Source organism: Rhinopithecus bieti, unplaced genomic scaffold (assembly GCF_001698545.2).
Source record: "Rhinopithecus bieti isolate Rb0 unplaced genomic scaffold, ASM169854v2 scaffold_13704, whole genome shotgun sequence".
In the NCBI taxonomy this organism is placed as follows: Eukaryota; Metazoa; Chordata; class Mammalia; order Primates; family Cercopithecidae; genus Rhinopithecus; species Rhinopithecus bieti.
This window is the reverse complement of record NW_016808231.1, coordinates 4,512,809-4,531,597: the sequence shown is the minus strand read 5'-3', so window position 1 is coordinate 4,531,597 and position 18,789 is coordinate 4,512,809. Positions and strand designations below refer to the sequence as shown.

Genomic DNA, 18,789 nt, shown 5'->3' with positions numbered 1-18,789 from the left:
CGAGGAGCAGCCCTTGCTATGGGGAGCCAGGGCCCTCAGTCAGCATCCCCTGGGCTTGGGCAGCCCTCCCAGGTGTCCTGACCTGGGTGCCATCCACCCTAGGCTTGAATGAGGTGAGGCTGGGCCCAGGTGGGGCAGGGCTGCCTCTGGCCTGGGACAAGGACGGGTCAAGAAGCCTCACCTGGGGCCGGGCGCAGTGGCTCAGGCCTGTAATCCCAGCACTTTGGGAGGCCGAGGCGGGCGGATCACGAGGTCAGGAGATCGAGACCATCCTGGCTAACACGGTGAAACCCCGTCTCTACTAAAAGAAAAAAAATACAAAAAAAAAAAAAAAAAAAAAAAAAAAAAAAAAAAAAAAAAAAAGAAGCCTTACCTTCCCCAGGCCCTGTCTTCTGGCAGCAGGAGCTCTGGCCCATGTGCGGCTGGGAGAGGCTTGTGGCAGATGTGGGGCCATGTGAGGCCCTCCTGGGTTGGTCTGATGGGCAGTTCACTGCCTGCCTTCCTCTAGGGATAGGGCCCTGGGCTATCTCATTCCAGGCCTCATGGATGGTCCCGGGACCAGATGGCCTCCAGGACCTTCCCTACAGTGTCTCGGGAGAGCCAGGTTTGCATGGCCCAAGCCCCATGCCACCCCACTGCCCAGCACGGGTGCAGCAGGGAAATCCTGCTCCCTGCCTCCTGCTCCCGGCTGCAGTGAGGGCTTTGTTGGGAGAGAAGTGTGAATCATCAAAGGCAGGGACCCCATGGGTGGGGAGAAAGGAGCTGAGCCCCAGCTGGCAGGACAAGCTGGGGGACAGGAACAAAGGGCCCAGGCTGGCTTGCAGATGGTGCCAGGATTGGTGGCCTTGGGATGCCCCCTCAGCCCCTGCATTAGGGATGTGCCCAGGCTTTCCGGAAACCCTAGAAGTGGAAGCATTTTCCAGGAAGGCTGCATGCTGAGGTGGGGGCAGGGATGCTGAGTGCAGCTGTGGCCTGGACTGGGTGCAGGGAGCTTGGGGACAGTGATAGACACAGAGCACCTTTTCCTGTTACCCTCAGTGGGAAGGGGGCCCACTGGGCTGCTGCTGCAGGGGCACCCAGAACATGCTGGAGTGAGCCTCCTGCAGACCCCATGCCACTGTCCCACAGGTCATGGCCCCAGCCCCCAGCACTCAGGCTCACCCCTGGTGGGACAGAGTCAGCCAAGCCAGACCCAGGGAGTAGGCCCCGCGGCGCGGGTGTTGATGTCAGTGCCGAGTCAGGCCCAGCCACGCGAGGCTCTGGATTCAATTAGCGGCTGCTGAGGTCTCTGGCACAGGGAGGGAAGAGGCGGGCCGTGGGTCATGGCGGGCAGTGGGTGGTGGCAGTGGGCCTGGGTGGGGCCCCTTCTTCCTAAGGCAGCAGTGGCAGCCCAGGTGGGTTTCCTGTAGGCCTGGGTCCCATTAGGGGAGTGGCTGCAGCCAGGCCTGCCTCCCCCTTCCCGTGGCTGCCTTGTCAAAGGGGCCTTTGTGGGCCTGAGGCTGCCGCTGAACACAGTGGCTGCTGAAAAAATGTTTTCACTGCAAAGCAAACCTGGCCGAGTGGGACAGTGGTGGGGTGTAGTCGGGGGATGACAGGGCCCAAAGAAAGGAAGCCTTTCCAGGAACAGTGTCTGGAATGTGCCCTCAGATCAGGGCTTCGGGGAAGGGGAGAACCCAGCCAGGGGGTGGCCAAGCTGAGATGCAGCCTCGACCCGGGACAAGTCCCCCGACTCAAGGCCAGGGACCAGGGGCAGATGTGGGGGTGTGCGAGCCCCCATCACCAGGTGCTGACCACAGCAGGCTCTGGGCCATGTGGGTGACATATGCTCTTGTTTTATGCCCGGCGACCTCATATATTGAAAAGGAGCGGCTTCAGGGAGGGAAGTCAGTGTGCTCACAGTAAGTGGAGACAGGACCCCAGCACCTGCTCCCCAGCCACGGATGGGACTGCCAGCCACGCGGGAGGGCTTAGGGCCACTGTGAGCTACAGAAGCAACAGACCCTACTTCTATGGGGGTAGGGGGTGATAACAGTTCGCCCAGCCCCCTCAAAGGTGTTCATACACTCATCCCCACTCAGTTCACACCCAGAAGCATGGCACCCAAGACAGGTGTATCTTTGCGCCTCCCAGACCAAAGCATGAGATGTTCCTTCAGTGCAGGCTGCCAGTCCCTCTCATTATCCTCCCACCTCCACCTGGCACCAAGCATGGTGCCAGGCACACAAAGTGCTGGGCAGCCCTCCATGGATGCTTCCTGAGCACAGACAGGACCTTGGTGTTTGAGGCTGGCCTGGCTCCCAGCCCCCGCTCCTCCTACTGTGGCCGGCTTCCCCTCAGATACTCCACGAATGTCACGGGGAGGGCATAGGTGGGAGCACAGTGAGGCCCCTGGGTGAGGATAAGGCGGAGACGGGGTGTGGGCACGAACCCTGGCCGCCTCTAGCTCTCCTAAGGGCACACACTGTTCTGCCCAAGAAAAGATGGAAAATCTGTAAAACAGAAGAACTCGAGGGTGGTGGAGTGGATGCAGTTGCCAACTTCCCGTGCCCATAGATGACACTCCAGACTTTCCATGCTCAGCCCAGATTCGCTCAGAGGTCCCGGCACCCCAGGGAGTCAGTAGGGGGCTCCAGCTTCCAGGATGCCTGGGGGTGCAGGGGACCCACCACCTCTCAGAACAGCTGGGGGGCTGGCACACATCCTTGGCATCCACCAGCTTCATGGGGGCTGGAGAGTCCCGGCTCCCTTGCCAAGGGTGCCAGGAAGGCAGAGCAGGGGCCAGGGCTCGGGGGCAGAGGACCCTGGCCTGGCCACCCATCTGGGAGTGATTTGAGAAATTCCAGTCCTCAATGGTCCTTCGAGGCTATTCTTAACTGTGGTAATTACAGGGTCAGCCTTGGCCAGTGGCACCGTGAGGTCTGGGCATCATTAACTCCTCCAGAGGCCACACTGGGGCGGGACAGGAGATGCTTGCAGGGGATGGGGACCCTGTCACTGGGGGCGGAGCCTGGAAGGCAGGAAGTGGTGGGTGGAAGTGACCGGTGCTGGGTCCCTTCACACCAATGCCTCTGCTGGGGGCCCTGCAGGGAAGGAGCTGTCTGAACTAGAAAGGTCTAGAAGACAAGATGCCAGGCAGCTCCAGGCCCAGGATGGGGTACATGGGGACAGATCCTAGACGTGGAGTCTGAAGGCCCGGGAGCTCTGACTCCTCAAGGCAGGGCGGGTCCCACTGACTCCTCCCTGAATCCCCAATGCCCAGAGCAGGCAGGAGGCTGAGGGCAGCCCTGACTCTGCCTCTCGCCCTCCATGTGACTTCAGGGAAGGTGCTGAATCTTGCTCACCTTTGCCTCCCTCATCTGTAAAATGGGCCTTGCCAGCTTCTCAGCCCCTCCATGGGTGTGAGAGGATGTCCATGGGTGTGAGAGGATGGAAGAGGGCGTCACTGTCACCCTGACCCCTACCCCTCCTCTGGGCAGCTCTCAGCCGGGGGAAGCCCTTGGCAGGAGCTTTCACTGGTATTCATGTGGGACCTCTTTTGGGGACTCCCCGGAAGATCCCACAGCCTTCCTTACTCCCAGACACATACCCTTGCTGCTCCCAGAGCCTGGACAGGTCATTGTTGCCTGTGACTCAGTTTCCTCAGTTATGCAATGGAAGAAGGAATAAGCTTGCCAAGGACCACCCCTTTCCCGGCTCTGACGTTCTCAGATCCCCCTGCCTGCGAAGATTCCAGCAAGGCCCTCATGAGTCACGGCTGAAGCTTCAGAAGGCGGATGGAGTCCCTGTCGCTCCACCCTGGCCCTGCCTGGCTACGTCTCTGAACACCCCCAGCCTCAGTTTCCCCAGCTGTGTTGTGGGTGGTCTGAACGGATGGGTCACTCATAAATGCTTGCCCTGGGCCTCCTGGTGTCTGGCTCCGGAGCCGCAGTGGGCCAAGGCCAAGACTTGCCACCTGGCCAGGACTGCCATGCACTGCCAAAAGCCCTCTCCACACACTTCTGGGGGCAGATGGAAGGATGAGGTGCGCTTGGAGCCCCCCAGGCTGCCTGGACACCAGCCTCACCTGGGGACACACCTCAGCATAGAACAGGACAGCCATATGGCTGGTGCGGAGTAGGCAGCATAAACCTCAGTGGGCCGCATAAGCCAAGGCCCACCTCCACCTCCACCTCTACCTCCACCTCCAACCTGCCAGGCTGTCCAACAATGCGCACGCCCACCCTCCTATCATAGCCTGGAGCCTCCCTGGGCCTCAGCCCTACCAGAACATCCACAGAAAAATGAAGTGCATTCTTGCATTTCCGGACCACACCCTCTCCCTGAATGCCAAGCATGACTGTGTCAACCCCCCGCCATGAAACCTCTGGTGACCAAGGGCCCACTCTACTACCAGGGGCCAGAGGGGTACCAGAGCACCTGCTGTAGGTGACACCTGGAAGCTTCAGGGGTACAGGGCCAGGTGTCTGTCGCAAGGCCTTGCAGCCCAGATCAGGTACCCAGAACAGCCCGGAGATCAGCCCGCCTCACTGACAGGCCAGATCAGGTGCCCTTGCCAGCGGCGCCCTGGGTCATTAGCCCCCCAGCCCACCCGCGTGTCGCAGCTCCTACCCCGGTGAGGTGTCCAAGGTGAGGGAGGCCAGGGCGTTGGAGAAGACCCGCGTGTCCCACAGTTTCACTTCATGCTCACGCATCTGCAGGGAGGGCGAGAGAGGGGCTCAGAGGGGCCTGTCACTCAGAGCCCCACCCAGGGGCTCCCAGGAAACCCAGTGCCTGAGGGTACCGCCTGACACAGGGCACCTGCCTCAGAGCAGGGCTTGGAGTAGGGATGGGAGTAACCCCAAGGAAAGAGAGTTTGGGTTTTCATGTTCTGCCCCTTTAAGAACCCTTAGGTGACAAGGGATGAGGGGCGGTTCCCTCCATGGACTCAGTCCCTGTGGGGCCACTATAGCTCCTGGGGTCAGGCTGAGCTATTACAAATGGAATCTGCCAGTTTTCAGCAGCCGTCAGTCCCCTGAGGCTCTGAGACCCAGCTGCAGTCAGGCCGTATATGGACAGGCCTGGAACTGGCCCTCAGTCCCCCGCCTCCCATTGGCTTCGTCCCTGCCCGAAGGGCTGGACACATCCCCACCTGGCCATGCCCTGCTCCTCCAGGAGGAACCCCCTACCTGGTTGAATCCAGTAGACACAAGGTGCTCCCGGGAGCCCGTCCATGCCAGCCGGCTATCCCTGCTGTTCTCATGGGCCTGTGTGCTCTGCAGGAGGCAAGAGGTGGACCTGAGCCCCCAGGCCCCCTGCTGTCGGGCGGGGCCCCCTGGACTGGGCCTGAGCTGGGGAACTTCTGCTGCCCACCTGCCTGAAAGCCTTATAGAGGGTGGGAAGGGCTGGGTCCTTCTCCACATCCCCACTGGGACCAAAGGTGGTCTCCAAAGCACCCCAGGGATCAGTCCCACCTCCGCCCCAGCTGAGGGCAGCTCTGCGCCCAGAGGCCAACCTGACTGCTCCTCCCGAGTGCCTCGCTCCCCAGCTCCAGGCCCCTTCCCTACTGCACACCAGGGGCTAAAGGCACTGGCACTTTCTTGCCCCCACGAGCTGTGTGATCCAGGGGACACCACACTCTCTCAAAGTGTCATTTCTCTCGCTTGTGTAAGGGGCACCCGGTGCGGTGCCACCCACTTCCCAGGGCTGTTGCCATGTGGAAAGGCAGGGCTTGTGGCAAAGTGCCGTGTAAATCGGGGGATTTTGAGGATCACTGCCGCCGCCCCAGGCAGGAGGCAGGGCCTGGGACCCACCTCTGGGCAACGTCCAGAGAGCGCCAAGCAGTGCCTCTCCTGGCCCTCCCAAGGTGCTGGAGTTGCCAGCAGGAAAGCTCCCGGCCCCCGGGAGGAGAGGGAAGCTCACATGGTGGGTGGGGCCCTGTCCTCCTGGGCCCTGGCAGTAGGGAGCTGAGGGGGCCAGAGGAAATGCAAACAGCTCCTCCCAGTCACCCTGGCCCCTGGAGCCTGAGACAAAGGACCCTGTTACCAAAAATAGCTCACCCCAAACCATGGCCAGCTTCCTCTGAGCTTCCCACGATCTCCTTGGGAATGAATGAGGGAGGGAAGCAGCCTGCGAGGAGCTGGCCTGGGGCCCCCTCCCCAGCCCGTGGAGGCTGACTCCAGCGTGGGAGACCATCGGAAACGGCTCCAGGTCCCGTCCTTCGAGGGGCTTTTCTCACTGTTCCCTTCCCACCAGGCTGCGGCCGGCACAGGAAGTTGGGGCTGGAGCCTGAGAACCAAGGCCCCACTGCCCTCTCTCCACGTAAGAGGGGATATCGGGTCAGGACAAGGGTCGAGCCATTGGCCAGCCCTGCCCTCGACACCCGGAGAGGGTCACAGTGTCATTCAGGATCCTGCCTGCTCGGTGTTTAGTGTGCAAATATCTGTGTGTGCGCAGCCCACCAGGGGGCTCCTAGTTTGTCCAAAAGCCATTCATTCATTCAAGAAACACACAAGGCCTCCCAGAGACCAGAACTGTGCTAGGAGCTGGCGGTGGGGCCGGATGGTTCTCAGCTAGAGGGCAGGTGCTGGGGGGAAGCAGTGCCCCTCGCTCATCTATTTTCTCCTCATATGGATATTTGAGCGACACACTATTCGAGATGACACGGTGAACAAAATGGGAAAAGTCCCCGTGCCCGTAGAATAAACACGTCAGGGGGGCAGATGTACGCCAAACAGAAATCAGTGTGTCATTCCATCTGACTGTGCCTGCCATGGGGGAACCGCACGGTGTTAGGGGAGGAAGCTCTGGAGGTGGACCCAGGAGAGCCCCAGCCCAGCCACCACGGCCACCTTCCATGGTGGGTCAGTCACCGGCTCTGTGCCTCAGTTTCCATGTCTGTAAAAAGCACTGTAACAGAATTTACTTTTTTTTTTTAATCTTTCCTGTGGTGCTGAAGGACCTACTTTTGAAGACGGCCATAAGGAGTAAGAGGGAACACTTGTAGAAGGCTCAGGATTGTGTCTGACAGGTGTCACGTGTGCATGTCTCACAAGTGATAGCAGGGTACCGTCAGAGTGTAAATGAGGGAAGACCTAGCGTCATTCCCACTAGGCTGTGAGGGTTGACAGGCGTGAGCCAGCTATGGGAACTAGCATCCGCAAAGAGTTGAAAACTGGACGCAGAGAGACCCCCTCAGCCAGCAGCTGGGGATGCAGGAGGTGGAGGCCGGGCCAAGCCTGCAGGATCCCCCCGGGGCTACCACTGAGCACCTTTCACCTAGGGGGCACAGGCTAAGGCTAGGGGTGGGACATCCCTTGGCCTGTATCTCCCACCTTCCTAATTCACATGTGGGAAGCCAGAGGCGCAGAAAGAGGAAGCCATGGTGCAAAGTGGCCCGGCCCCAGCTGTCTCCTCCACCTGCACAAGAGGGCCGTGAGGCTCAGAGTGGTGATGAGACTTGCACAAAGTTGCGGCTAGGAGGCAGCAGGGAAGGGAGGAGGAGCCGCCCAAGACCACAGCTGCCCCAGAAACACTCTGGTTTCCAGCAAACATCCTGGGCCAGCTCTCGCTCCCTGGAGTGTTCAGCCCAGCCTTCAGAGCTCCAGGTAAGAGCTTTGGCTGTGCCCAGCCACTCCCCACTGTGGGGACACCTAGCTCAGTTTGCCCAGAGACCACAGGAAGCCCCCAAGTGAGGTAGGGGGTCAGTGGCCCACCCCTTACTCTGTAACTCCTTATCAATGGAGTGATCACCAGTATCAAAAATGAGAGGTGGGCTGGGTGCAATAGTCCCTGCTGTAATCCCAACACATTGGGAGGCTGAGGCGGGAGGACTGCTTGAGCCCAGGAGTTCCAGAGCAGCCTGGGCCACAAACTGAAAAACTTCTTAGAAAAACAAACATTAGGCCGGGCACAATGGCCCACGCATGTAATCCTAGCACTTTGGGAGGCTGAGGCGGCGGGATACCTGAGGTCAGGAGTTCAAGACCAGCCTGGCCAACATGGTGAATCCCCATCTCTACCAAAAATACAAAAATTAGCTGGGAATGGTGGCAGGCGCCTGTAATCCCAGCTACTCAGGAGGCTGAGGCAGGAGAATCACTTGAACCTGGGAGGCGGAGGTTGCAGTGAGCCGAGATTAAGCCCTTGCACTCCAGCCTGGGTGACAGAGCAAGACTCTATCTCGAAAAAAAAAAAAAACCCAACTAGCTTGACGTGGTGGTGCGTGCCTGTAGTCCCAGCTACTAGGGAGGATGAGGCAGGAGGATCGCTCGAGCCCAGGAGGTCAACGCTGCAGAAAGCCGTGATGGCGCCACTGCACTCCCGCCTGGGTGACAGAGCGAGACCCGTTTGCCAGCCTCAGCAAGCCTCAGAGAAGAGCCCTCTCTCCAGCTCCTCATTCTCCTGGGTAGCGGGCAAGAACAGGGGCTGCAGCTGAGACCCAGGCATCCTGTTACCCTGCATCCCCAAGGGCCCCCCCCCAACCTGGTTCTGAGAACAGGAGGGGCTGTGGCAGGGCAGGAGCAGTGCCAGCCCCGCAGGGGGTGAGGAGGGGAGGCGTATGCCCACCCCTTCATCACCATGGCAACACTTCCTGTGCAGGGCAGGATGATTTCAGGAGCAGCCCTGGCTCCCTGCTTGGGTAAGGGGACCTACTTTAATAGTAAGACTCCCCCAGTCACTCCCTTCTCTCCTCTGAGGCTCACCACCCCCAACTGGCCTGTCTGATGCACTGGGGTTCCTAGAGGGCTCAGTCTGGGGCCCCCTCCCACCTAGACAAGGGTTCTGAGTCCTCCACACTCATTTGGGGCTGCCACTTCCCCAGAACAGCCTGGGCTCCAGAGCCTCACCCAGCCTCAGCTAGGCCAGTTGTACAGGGAAGGGGCGGCAGTGGGGGTCCGGGGGGTTGTGCAATCAGATGGGTGAGCCTGCCTCTGTCACCCTGAGGTGGGACCCTGGAGAAGCCACAGAACCATCTGACCCTTGGGGTCTATACCTCCAAGGAAATGGAATATGCCAAGTGCCTGGTGCATAACAAAGGCTCATACATGCAGTCTAAGAACCAAGCAGGGGTGTGAGCAGGAGGAGTCGCCCTAGGGTCCCCTGCTCCAAGCTCATGCCTGAGGCAGGGCTCCAATAAGACAGTGGCGGACGGACTCCCTGGCCCACTCCGGGCTCTGGGACAGCACCAGGGCTCAGGTGGGGTGGACCCACAGAGGACAGAGGTTGGATGGAGGGCAGGCGGCTCCGCTCCCTGACCCCCAGCCACACCCCACTAGGCAGGAAGGAGGGTTGCCAGAGAAAGCGCTCCCAGAAGGCCTCTCCCTCAAGTCGGCTCCTCGGCTCACACCGGCCCTGGCTGCCAGCAGCGGTTTTCCTAATAGAAGCCAGGTGTGGGCCAGATGCCCTGGGCGGAAGTGGGGGGCAGGGCCACACGGAGAGCGGCATTCCAGGCCTGCTGCCCCCGCACCAGGGCCCGAACACAGGCCCCAGCCAGCAGCTGGAAGGGGTGGGAGCCACCCACGCTCTTCCCAGGTCTCCTCGCCCCAAAGTCCCGCAGGGGGGCTCCCTCCAGAACCAGATCCTCTCTCTCTCTCTCTCTCTCTTCCAGGAGCTGGGAGCCCCTTGGACAGCAGCCACTCTATCCCCACCTCGGCATCAGTCACCGCCCCCAGCCCTGCTGGAAGAGGAGGAGAGAGAGGAGGAAGGCTGGAAAGAGGGGGTGGAGGAGGGGAGAAGAGGAAGAATCACGTGGGCCCAGCAAGCTGGCTCAGAGCCACGCCTGGTAGGTCAGGAGCAGAAGCATAGGTGCCCCAGCAGTGCCCTGGACTCTGGAGAGGAGAGTGCAACCTGAGAAAGTGAAGGAGACCGGAGGAAGCCTCCGTGGCGCCTTCAAGCTGAGCCTGGGCCCCGCTTTCTGGGCAAAGGCTTGGAGGTCAAAGAAAGCTACCTAGTGAGGATACCGCGCACATGCACACTGCCTTGAGATGCAGACAGCCACCATCTACCAAGCCCAGGTCCCACATGACGAAGAGGTCAGCCAGCCTCACCAGCAAGTATGACCAGGGTGTGGCCAAAACCACTCTGCCTGGCTAGTTTCACTGGTTAAACGGGAGTCCTCTCAATCTTCAGCTGGACAAAAGTGGAACTGACTGTACCGTTTGGATTAAAAAATTGCAATCTTCCATATGACTGGGTTTCTCTCCTCAGTCTTATGTGTGTAGGGGGCTCTGGGGCTCCAGTCTAACGCTAGTTTGGTTTGGGCTGGTGGTTTGCCCTTGACCCCGGGTGAGGAAAAAGTCCTAGAAATGGGGAGGAGGTATCTGTGATGGGCCTAGGTCTTTGCTAGGGAGCTCCTCTCCTGAGCTAACAGCAGGACCCTAAACTTCACCTTCCTCAGGAAAGAAGCCTCCTCACCTTCTAAAAAGTTCTTTTTAGAAATTTAAATCCGCCGGGCGCGGTGGCTCAAGCCTGTAATCCCAGCACTTTGGGAGGCCGAGACGGGCGGATCACGAGGTCAGGAGATCCAGACCATCCTGGCTAACACGGTGAAACCCTGTCTCTACTAAAATACAAAAAACTAGCCGGGCGAGATGGCGGGCGCCTGTAGTCCCAGCTACTTGGGAGGCTGAGGCAGGAGAATGGCGTAAACCCAGGAGGCGGAGCTTGCAGTGAGCTGAGATCCGGCCACTACACTCCAGCTCGGGCGACAGAGCGAGACTCCGTCTCAAAAAAAAAAAAAAAAAAAAAAAAAAAGTAAATCCACGGCCAGGTGCAGTAGCTCACGTCTATAATCCCAGCACTTTGGCAGGCCAAGGCGGGCGGATCACAAGGTCAGGAGTTCCAGACCAGCCTGACCAACATGGTGAAACTCTGTCTCTACTAAAAATACAAAAAAATTAGCCGGGTGTGGTGGTGGGGGCCTGTAGTCCCAGCTACTTGGGAGGCTGAGGCAGGGGAATGGTGTGAACCCAGGAGGCGGAGCTTGCAGTGAGCCGAGATCGCGCCACTGGACTCCAGCCTGGGCGACAGAGCGAGACTCCATCTCCCCCCCAAAAAAGAAATATAAATCTACTCATCGTACTTCCTGCTTAAAACTCTCTAATGGCGGCTGGGCATGGTGGCTCATACCTATAATCCCAGCACTCTGGGAGGCTGAGGCGGGAGGATCACGAGGTCAGGAGATTGAGACCATCCTGGCTAACATGGTGAAACCCCGTCTCTATTAAAAATACAAAAACAAAATTAGCCAGGTGTGGCGGCAAGCGCCTGGAGTCCCAGCTACTTGGGAGGCTAAGGCAGGAGAATGGTGTGAACCCGGGAGGCGGAGCTTGCAGTGAGCCGAGACTGAGCCACTGCACTCTAGCCTGGGCGACAGAGCGAGACTCTATCTCAAAAAATGAATTAAAAAAAAATTATCTAATGGCTTCCCACAGCCCAGGTGACCACGGGCCTGTTTCCCCCAGCACCACTCACACAGACTCCTCAGACGAGCTCGTCCTCCTCCAGGCCATCTGTGCCTGGCCCCTTGGCATTACTCAGGCCTTCGCTCCCCAGCCAGTTACTCAGGGAAGCACTAAACCAGCCCAGCAAGAGAAGCCCCCAGCAACTACCCTGGGACAGGGCCCTGTCCCAGGATTGTTGCTCCTGCCTACAAGGTCTCTGTAGGGCGAATGAATGGTGCCCCAGTGGCTGGATGCTGCAGCATGAGCCAGGTCCCAGCTTCCCCGCTCGGAACTGAAATGGCCACGCACACTCCATGCACAGACACAAGCCAAAACACGCTCAGTTCCTGGAGCCTGTACGTTTTGATAGGTCCCACCCAGGGTCTTCCTGCAGAGGACAGGAGCTGTTTCTTTTTGGCTCCTCTGCAGCTGGTCTCTGCTGACCGTGCCAGGGTGAAGGTCTCAAAGGAAGGAAGTGGGGATCTCAGGTCACTGACTGAAGCCACAGGATGGCCTCTGTGGAGAGCCTGGGAGAAGCTTACCTCTGCCCAGCCTGTGATCAAAGCCAGGCCCTCCCAGGACCCAGAACACACTTCACAGGAAGAGCTCCCAGCAGTGATGGCCCACCTCCTGGGGACCCCTGGTGCTGCGGAACATGTCCGCCAGGACCCCAGGCCTGCCCTTACCTCCACCTGCTAGAACCACTGGGTCCTCAGCCTCAGTGGAGGCTTCAATCCACCCCGGCTTGCCCACACAACTCACCTGAGAGGCCTGAGGCTTTGTTCTGGGGTCAAAGATCCGCAGCTGCTTGTCCTGGAAAAGCAGAGAGGAGGAAACAACTTGCAACTAGGGCTAGAGGGTCCCTGGAAGCCAGCCTGTTCCCCCACCCCCCAGCTCTGAGCAGCCCATCCCCAGCACACAGGGCTGGCATCACACACCAGGGCATCCCTCCTCAGCCCTGTGCCTCCTTCTCAGCACAGCAGTAAGCACCACCCAGTCCCCCAAAAAAGCAAGCTCAGCAAGGAGTGTTCAGCTGCCTGACACCTACTCCACACCAGGCATACCAGACACTCGACCCCTCCTAGTCTTCCAACTACCCTATGAAGTGGTACTATCACCATGACCCCTGACAGTCAGACAAATGGAGGTCCAGAACTAAACTCTAGGCTGTCAGTGCCCCACACATGCTCAGCCCTATGCTAGGCCCAGCCTGGAGAGGCTCACGCGATGACCTCATTTCTGCACTTACAGAATTTAGCATTTAACCAGGAAAATGAGCTTACACCTCCGAACCATCCATTTGGCAGTAACTGATTCAGATTATCCAAAGGGAGGATGGAAACAGACAAAAAGCAGAAAAAAATGTACTGAAATAAAACACCCATACTTTGCATAGGACCTTCTTTCTGTGGAACAATCTGTGTGTGTGTGCATGCACACGTGTGTGTACACAAACATGCACCATGTTTGGCTATAATAAATTAAGTGCAAAAGGAAGCTGTAGAATAACATGGCATAGTGTGATTCTACTGTGGTAAAATCAACAAAATCTCCATTTGTGTGACCATGATCCTGTTTGTTTTTATTGTTACACAGCTGTCATATAGTCCATACATTTTACATGTTTGCTGAGCAGGGAGAAAGGTCTAGACTAACACAGGCCGCTGTGCTAATGCTGGGTACCAAGTGTGAGGAAGGTGGGGGCTGGTTAACTTTTCCTTTTTACATCTTAGCACAAGTCTATTTTGTTTCATTCAGCATAGATTCCTGTTTTCCTATTTTGAAAAACAGTAAACAACTCGAATTTGAAATGAAAAACAACACCAACCAGGCATAGTGGCTCATGCCTGTAATCCCAGCACTGTGAGGCTGAGGTGGGTGGATCACCTGAGCTCAGGAGTTCGAGACTAGTCTGGTCAACATGGTGAAACCGCGTTTCTACTAAAAATAAAAAAATTAGCTGGGCGTGGTGGCGGGCGCCTGTAATCCCAGCTACTCAGGGGGCTGAGGCAGAAGAATCGCTTGAACCCGGGAGGCAGAGGTTGCAGTGAGCTGAGGTTGCACCACTGCACTCCAGCCTGGGCAACAGAGTGAGACTCCGTCTCAAAAAAAAAAAAAAAAAGAAAAACAACATCCTTTGCACCAGCACACATTAAAAAAAACTTGAAATACACATGCTACTCAAAATACAATGGAGTTACATCCCAATAAACCCATCTTAAATTGAAAATATAGTAAGTATGGCCAGGAGCAGAAGCTCATGCCTGTAATCCCAGCACTATGGGAGGCCGAGGCGGCAGATCACTTAAGGTCAGGAGTTCGAGACCAGTCTGGCCAACAAGGTGAAACCCTGTCTCTACCAAAAATACAAAAATGAACCAGGCATGGTGGCAGGCACCTGTAATCCCAGCTACTCAGGAGGCTGAGGCAAAATTGCTTGAACCTGGGAGGCAGAGGTTGCAGTGAGCCAAGATCATGCCACTGCACTCCAGCCTGGGTGACCCAGCAAGACTCTCTTACACTCACACACACACACACACACACACACACAAAGGCCAGGCACAGGGGCTCACGCCTGTAATCCCAGCATTTTGGGAGGCCAAGGTAGGCAGATCACCAGGTCAGGAGATCAAGATCATCCTGGCTAACATGGTGAAACCCCGTCTCTACTAAAAATACAAAAAATTAGCTGGGCGTGGTGGCGGGCGCCTGTAGTCCCAGCTATGGGAGGCTGAGGCAGGAGAATGGCGTGAACCTGGGAGGCGGAGCTTGCAGTGAACCGAGATTACACCACTGCACTCCAGACTGGGCAACAGAGCAAGACTCCTGTCTCAAAGGAAAAAGAAAAGAAATATATATTAAGTAAAATTTGCAGACCAGAGAGTCAGAGTCTTTGTTCAAAGAATCACCAGTGCTTAAAGTGTGAAAACTTGTGGTTATGTATCACTTTCACACCATCGTAAAGTAAAAAAATTGTAAGTCAGGGACAACCTGTACTTAGTTATAAATCTAATGAAATATATACAAGATTTATATGAGGACAATTGCAAAACTTTGATGAAAAAATCAAAGAAGATCTAAATAAATAGGTAGTTCATGTTCATGGATATAGACTGTCAAAAAGTCAATTATTCTCAACTTTACAAATTCAACAGAGTCCCAATCAAAATTCCAGTAAATTATTTTGTGGACAAACTGATTTTGAAGTTTCTATAAAGAAACAAAAGACACAGAATAGCCAACCAAGTGCAGTGGCTCCCGCCTGTAATTCAGCACTTTGGTAGCAGCCCAAGGCTGGTGGATCATTTGAGGTTAAGAGTTGGATGATCAGCCTGGCTAACACGGTGAAACGTCATCTCTACTAAGAATATAAAAAAATTAGCCCAGCGTGGTGGCACATGCCTGTAATCGCAGCTACTTGGGAGGCTGAGTCAGGAGAATCACTTGAACCCGGCAGACAGAGGTTGCAATGAGCTTGCAGTGAACCAAGATCGTGCCACTGCACTTCAGCCTGGGAAACAGACTGAGGCTCCATCCAAAAAACAACCCAAAAATGCTACCGTAGGCCAGGCACAGTGGGTCCTGCCTGTAATCCCAACACTTTGGGAGGCCAAAGTGGAAGAATTACTTGAGCCCAGGAATTCGAGACCAGGCTGAGCAATATGGCAAAGTCCATAAATGGACAGTTCTGGTTTTTTTTTTTTTTTTTTGAGATGAAGTTTCACTCGCCACCTAGGCTGGAGTGCAGTGGTGTGATCTCGGCTCACTGCAACCTCTGCCTCTCGTGTTCAAGTGATTCTCTTGCTTCAGCCGCCCGAGTAGCTGGGAATACAGGTGCCCGCCACCACGCCCAGCTAATTTTTTGTATTTTTAGTAGAGACGGGGTATCACCGTGTTAGCCAGGATGGTCTCAATCTCCTGACCTCGTGATCCTCCCACCTCCCTCCCTGGCCTTTTGTTTGTTTGTTTTTGAGACAGAGTCTCGCTCTGTTGCCCAGGCTCAAGTGCTGTGGTGCAATCACAGCTCACTGCAAATCAACTTCCTGGACTCAAGCGATCCTCCCACCTCCGCTTCCCAAGTAGCTGGGACCACAGGCACAAGCTACCAGGCCCTGCTAATGTTTTAATTTTTCTTTTGTAGAGATGAGGTCTCATTATGTTGAGCAGGCTGGTTTTGAACTCCTGGCCTCGAGCAACCCTTCTGCCTCAGCCTCCCAAAGGGACGGCATTACAGGTGTGAGCCACCAGGCCTGGTTTAAACATATGTTTTTAAAATATATATATACATGGCCGGGCGCGGTGGCTCAAGCCTGTAATCCCAGCACTTTGGGAGGCCGAGACGGACGGATCACGAGGTCAGGAGATCGAGACCATCCTGGCTAACACGGTGAAACCCCGTCTCTACTAAAAATACAAAAAAAAAAAAAAACTAGCCGGGCGAGGTGGCGGCGCCTGTAGTCCCAGCTACTCGGGAGGCTGAGGCAGGAGAATGGCGTGAACCCGGGAGGCGGAGCTTGCAGTGAGCTGAGATCTGGCCACTGCACTCCAGCCTGGGTGACAGAGCGAGACTCCGTCTCAAAAAAAAAAAATAAAATAAAATAAAATATATATATACAAATGACCAAAAAGCATATGAAAAGGTGTTCAATATCGTTAACCATTAGAGAAATACAAACCCAAACCACAATAAGATATCCCCTGACACCCATTAGGATGCCTATTACATTTTTAAAAATAGCAAGTGTCAGGCCGGGCACGGTGGCTCATGCCTGTAATCCTAGCACTTTGTGAAGCCAAGGTCGGGAGAATCACTTGTGGTCAGGAGTTCGAGATGAGCCTGTCCAACATGGTGAAACCCCGTCTCTACTAAAAATACAAAAATTAGCTGGGCGTGGTGGTATGCACCTGTAATACCAGCTACTCGGGAGGCTGAGGCAGGAGAATCACTTGAACTCAGGAGGTGGAGGTTGCAGTGAACCGAGATCGTGCCACTGCACTCCAGCCTGGGTGACAGAAAGAGACTCCATCTTGAAAAAAAAAAAAAAAAATAGCAAGGTGGGGTGCAGTGGCTCACACCTGTAATCCCGACACTTTGGGAAGCCAAGGTGGGTGGATCACGAGGTCAGGAGTTCAAGACCAGTGTGGCCAACATAGTGAAACTCCGTCTCTACTAAAAATACAAAAATTAGCCAGGTTTGGTGGTGTGTGCCTGTATTCCCAGCTACTGGGGAGGCTGAGGCAGGAGAATCGCACGAACCTAGCAGGCGGAGATTGCAGTGAACCGAGATGGCACCATTCATTGCACTCTAGCCCGGGTGACAGTGCGAGACTCTGTCTCAAAGAAAAAAAGAAAGCAAGTGTTGGTGGGTACGTCAAGTTAGAACCCTTGCACACTGTTGGTGGGATTGTAAAATGGTGCAATTGCTATGGAAAACAGTATGGCAATTCCTCAAAAAATTAAAAGTAGACCTATCATGTGTTCCAGCAACCCCACTTTTGGGTACCTACCCAAAAGAACGGAACGCAGGCCACAAAGAGATATTTGCACACCCGTGTTCACAGCAGCACTACTTGCAATAGCCAAGAAGTGGAAACAACCAAGATCTACTGATTGATAAATGGATCAACAAAACGTGGTCTGCGTGTCCTGCGCAGCCTTCAGAGGCAAGGAAGTCCTACTGCACACAGCAACAACCAGTAACCCCTGACGACGCAGCATTCCATGATGCTCAGAGAAATCAGTCAGCCCCAAAAGAACAAATAGTATATGACTCTGCTTATGTGAGGCATCTAAAGTAGTCAAATTATACACACAGAAAGTGGAACGGCAGTTCCTAGGGGCTGGGAGGTAGGGCAAAGGGGAACTGCTGTTTAATGGGTATAGAGTTTCAGTTCTGCAAGATGAGAAAGTTCTCAAATCTGTTTCACAACAGTGTAAATATACTTAACACTACTGAACTGCACACTTAAAAATGGTTAAGACGGTGATTTTTGGCACTTCGGGAGGTCAAGGAGGATCATTTGAGCCCAGGAGTTTGAGACGAGCCTGGGCAACATAGTGAGATCCCTGTCCCTACAAAAAATTAAAATAAAATGTAGCTGGGTGTGGTGGCTAGTGCTAGTAGTCCCAGCTACTTAGGAGTCTGAGATGGGAGGACTGTTTGAGCCTTGGAGTTCGAGGCAGCAGCAAGTTTAAAAAAAAGAAGGTAAATTTTATATGTGTTTTCTTACCATAATTTAAAAAACAGCTATTAGCCCACAAAAGTACACTGCTAAGTGAAAGAAGCCAATCTGAAAAGGCTACATACTACGTACCATGTAATTCCAACTATATGATGTTCTGGAAAAGTCCAATATACAGACAATGAAAAGATCAGCGCTTGGCAGTGATCTGGGAGGAGGGAGGAAAGGATGAATAGGTGGAACCCAGTGGATGTTCAAAGCAGTGAAACTATTCCGTAAAGTGGTTACATTACATCACGCATTTGTCAAAATCCATAGAACATACAACACAGACTGAACCCTCATGTAAACTGTGCACTTTATTTAATAACAATGTATCAGGCTGGGTATGGTGGCTCAGACCTATAATCCCAGCACTTCGGGAGGCCGAGGTGGGTGGATCACTTGAGGTCAGAAGTTTGAGACCAGCCTAGTCAACATGGTGAAACTCCATATCTAAAAATAAAAAAAAATTAGGCCAGGCACAGAGGCTCACACCTGTAATCCCAGCACTTTGGGAGGCCAAGGTGGCCAGATCACCTGAGGTCTGGAGTTCGAGATCAGTCTGACCAACAGGGAGAAACCCTGTCTCTACTAAAAACACAAAATTAGCTGGGTGTGGTGGCACCTGCCTGTAATCCCAGCAACCCGGGAGGGTGAGGCAGGAGAATCGCTTGAACCCTGGAGGTGGAGGTTGAGGTGAGCTGAGATCGTGCCACTGTGCTCCAGCCTGGGCAACAAGAGCGAGACTCTGTCTCAAAACAAAGCAAAACAAACAAACAAAAAAGTAGCCGAGTGTGGTGGCACGTGCCTGTAGTCCTACCTACACGGGAGGCTGAGGCACGAGAATCACTTGAACCCAGGAGGCAGAGATTGCAGTGAGCTGAGATCACACCACTGCGCTCCAGCAGTGCAATAATGATAATAATAGTAACAATAATAGTTTACCATTGGTTCCTCAATTGAAACAACGTACCACACTCATACAGGATGTTCGTCACAGACACTGGGGAGGGAGGAGGTAAGGAATATGGAAAATCCTTGTACTACTTGCTCGCTTTTTTTGTAAACTTAAAACTGTTCTAGAAAATAGTCTATCAATTAAAACAACCCAAAAAGAAATGCAGGGGAAAACCAAGTGAATTCC

General features: G+C 54.9%; 1 protein-coding gene across 2 annotated transcripts in view; it reads right to left on the bottom strand.

The window, feature by feature from the left end:
- The window catches only part of CORO7 (coronin 7), a 61,236-nt gene that overhangs the window by 25,278 nt on the left and 17,169 nt on the right, over window positions 1–18,789 (bottom strand). For both annotated transcript variants that reach the window (XM_017886327.1, XM_017886328.1), the window contains exons 7-9: window positions 12,183–12,233; window positions 5,166–5,252; window positions 4,609–4,691 (exon numbers count right to left, since the gene is read on the bottom strand). In XM_017886327.1, coding sequence (XP_017741816.1) covers window positions 4,609–4,691; window positions 5,166–5,252; window positions 12,183–12,233 — 221 coding nt within the window. The remainder of the gene's footprint in view (window positions 1–4,608; window positions 4,692–5,165; window positions 5,253–12,182; window positions 12,234–18,789) is intronic.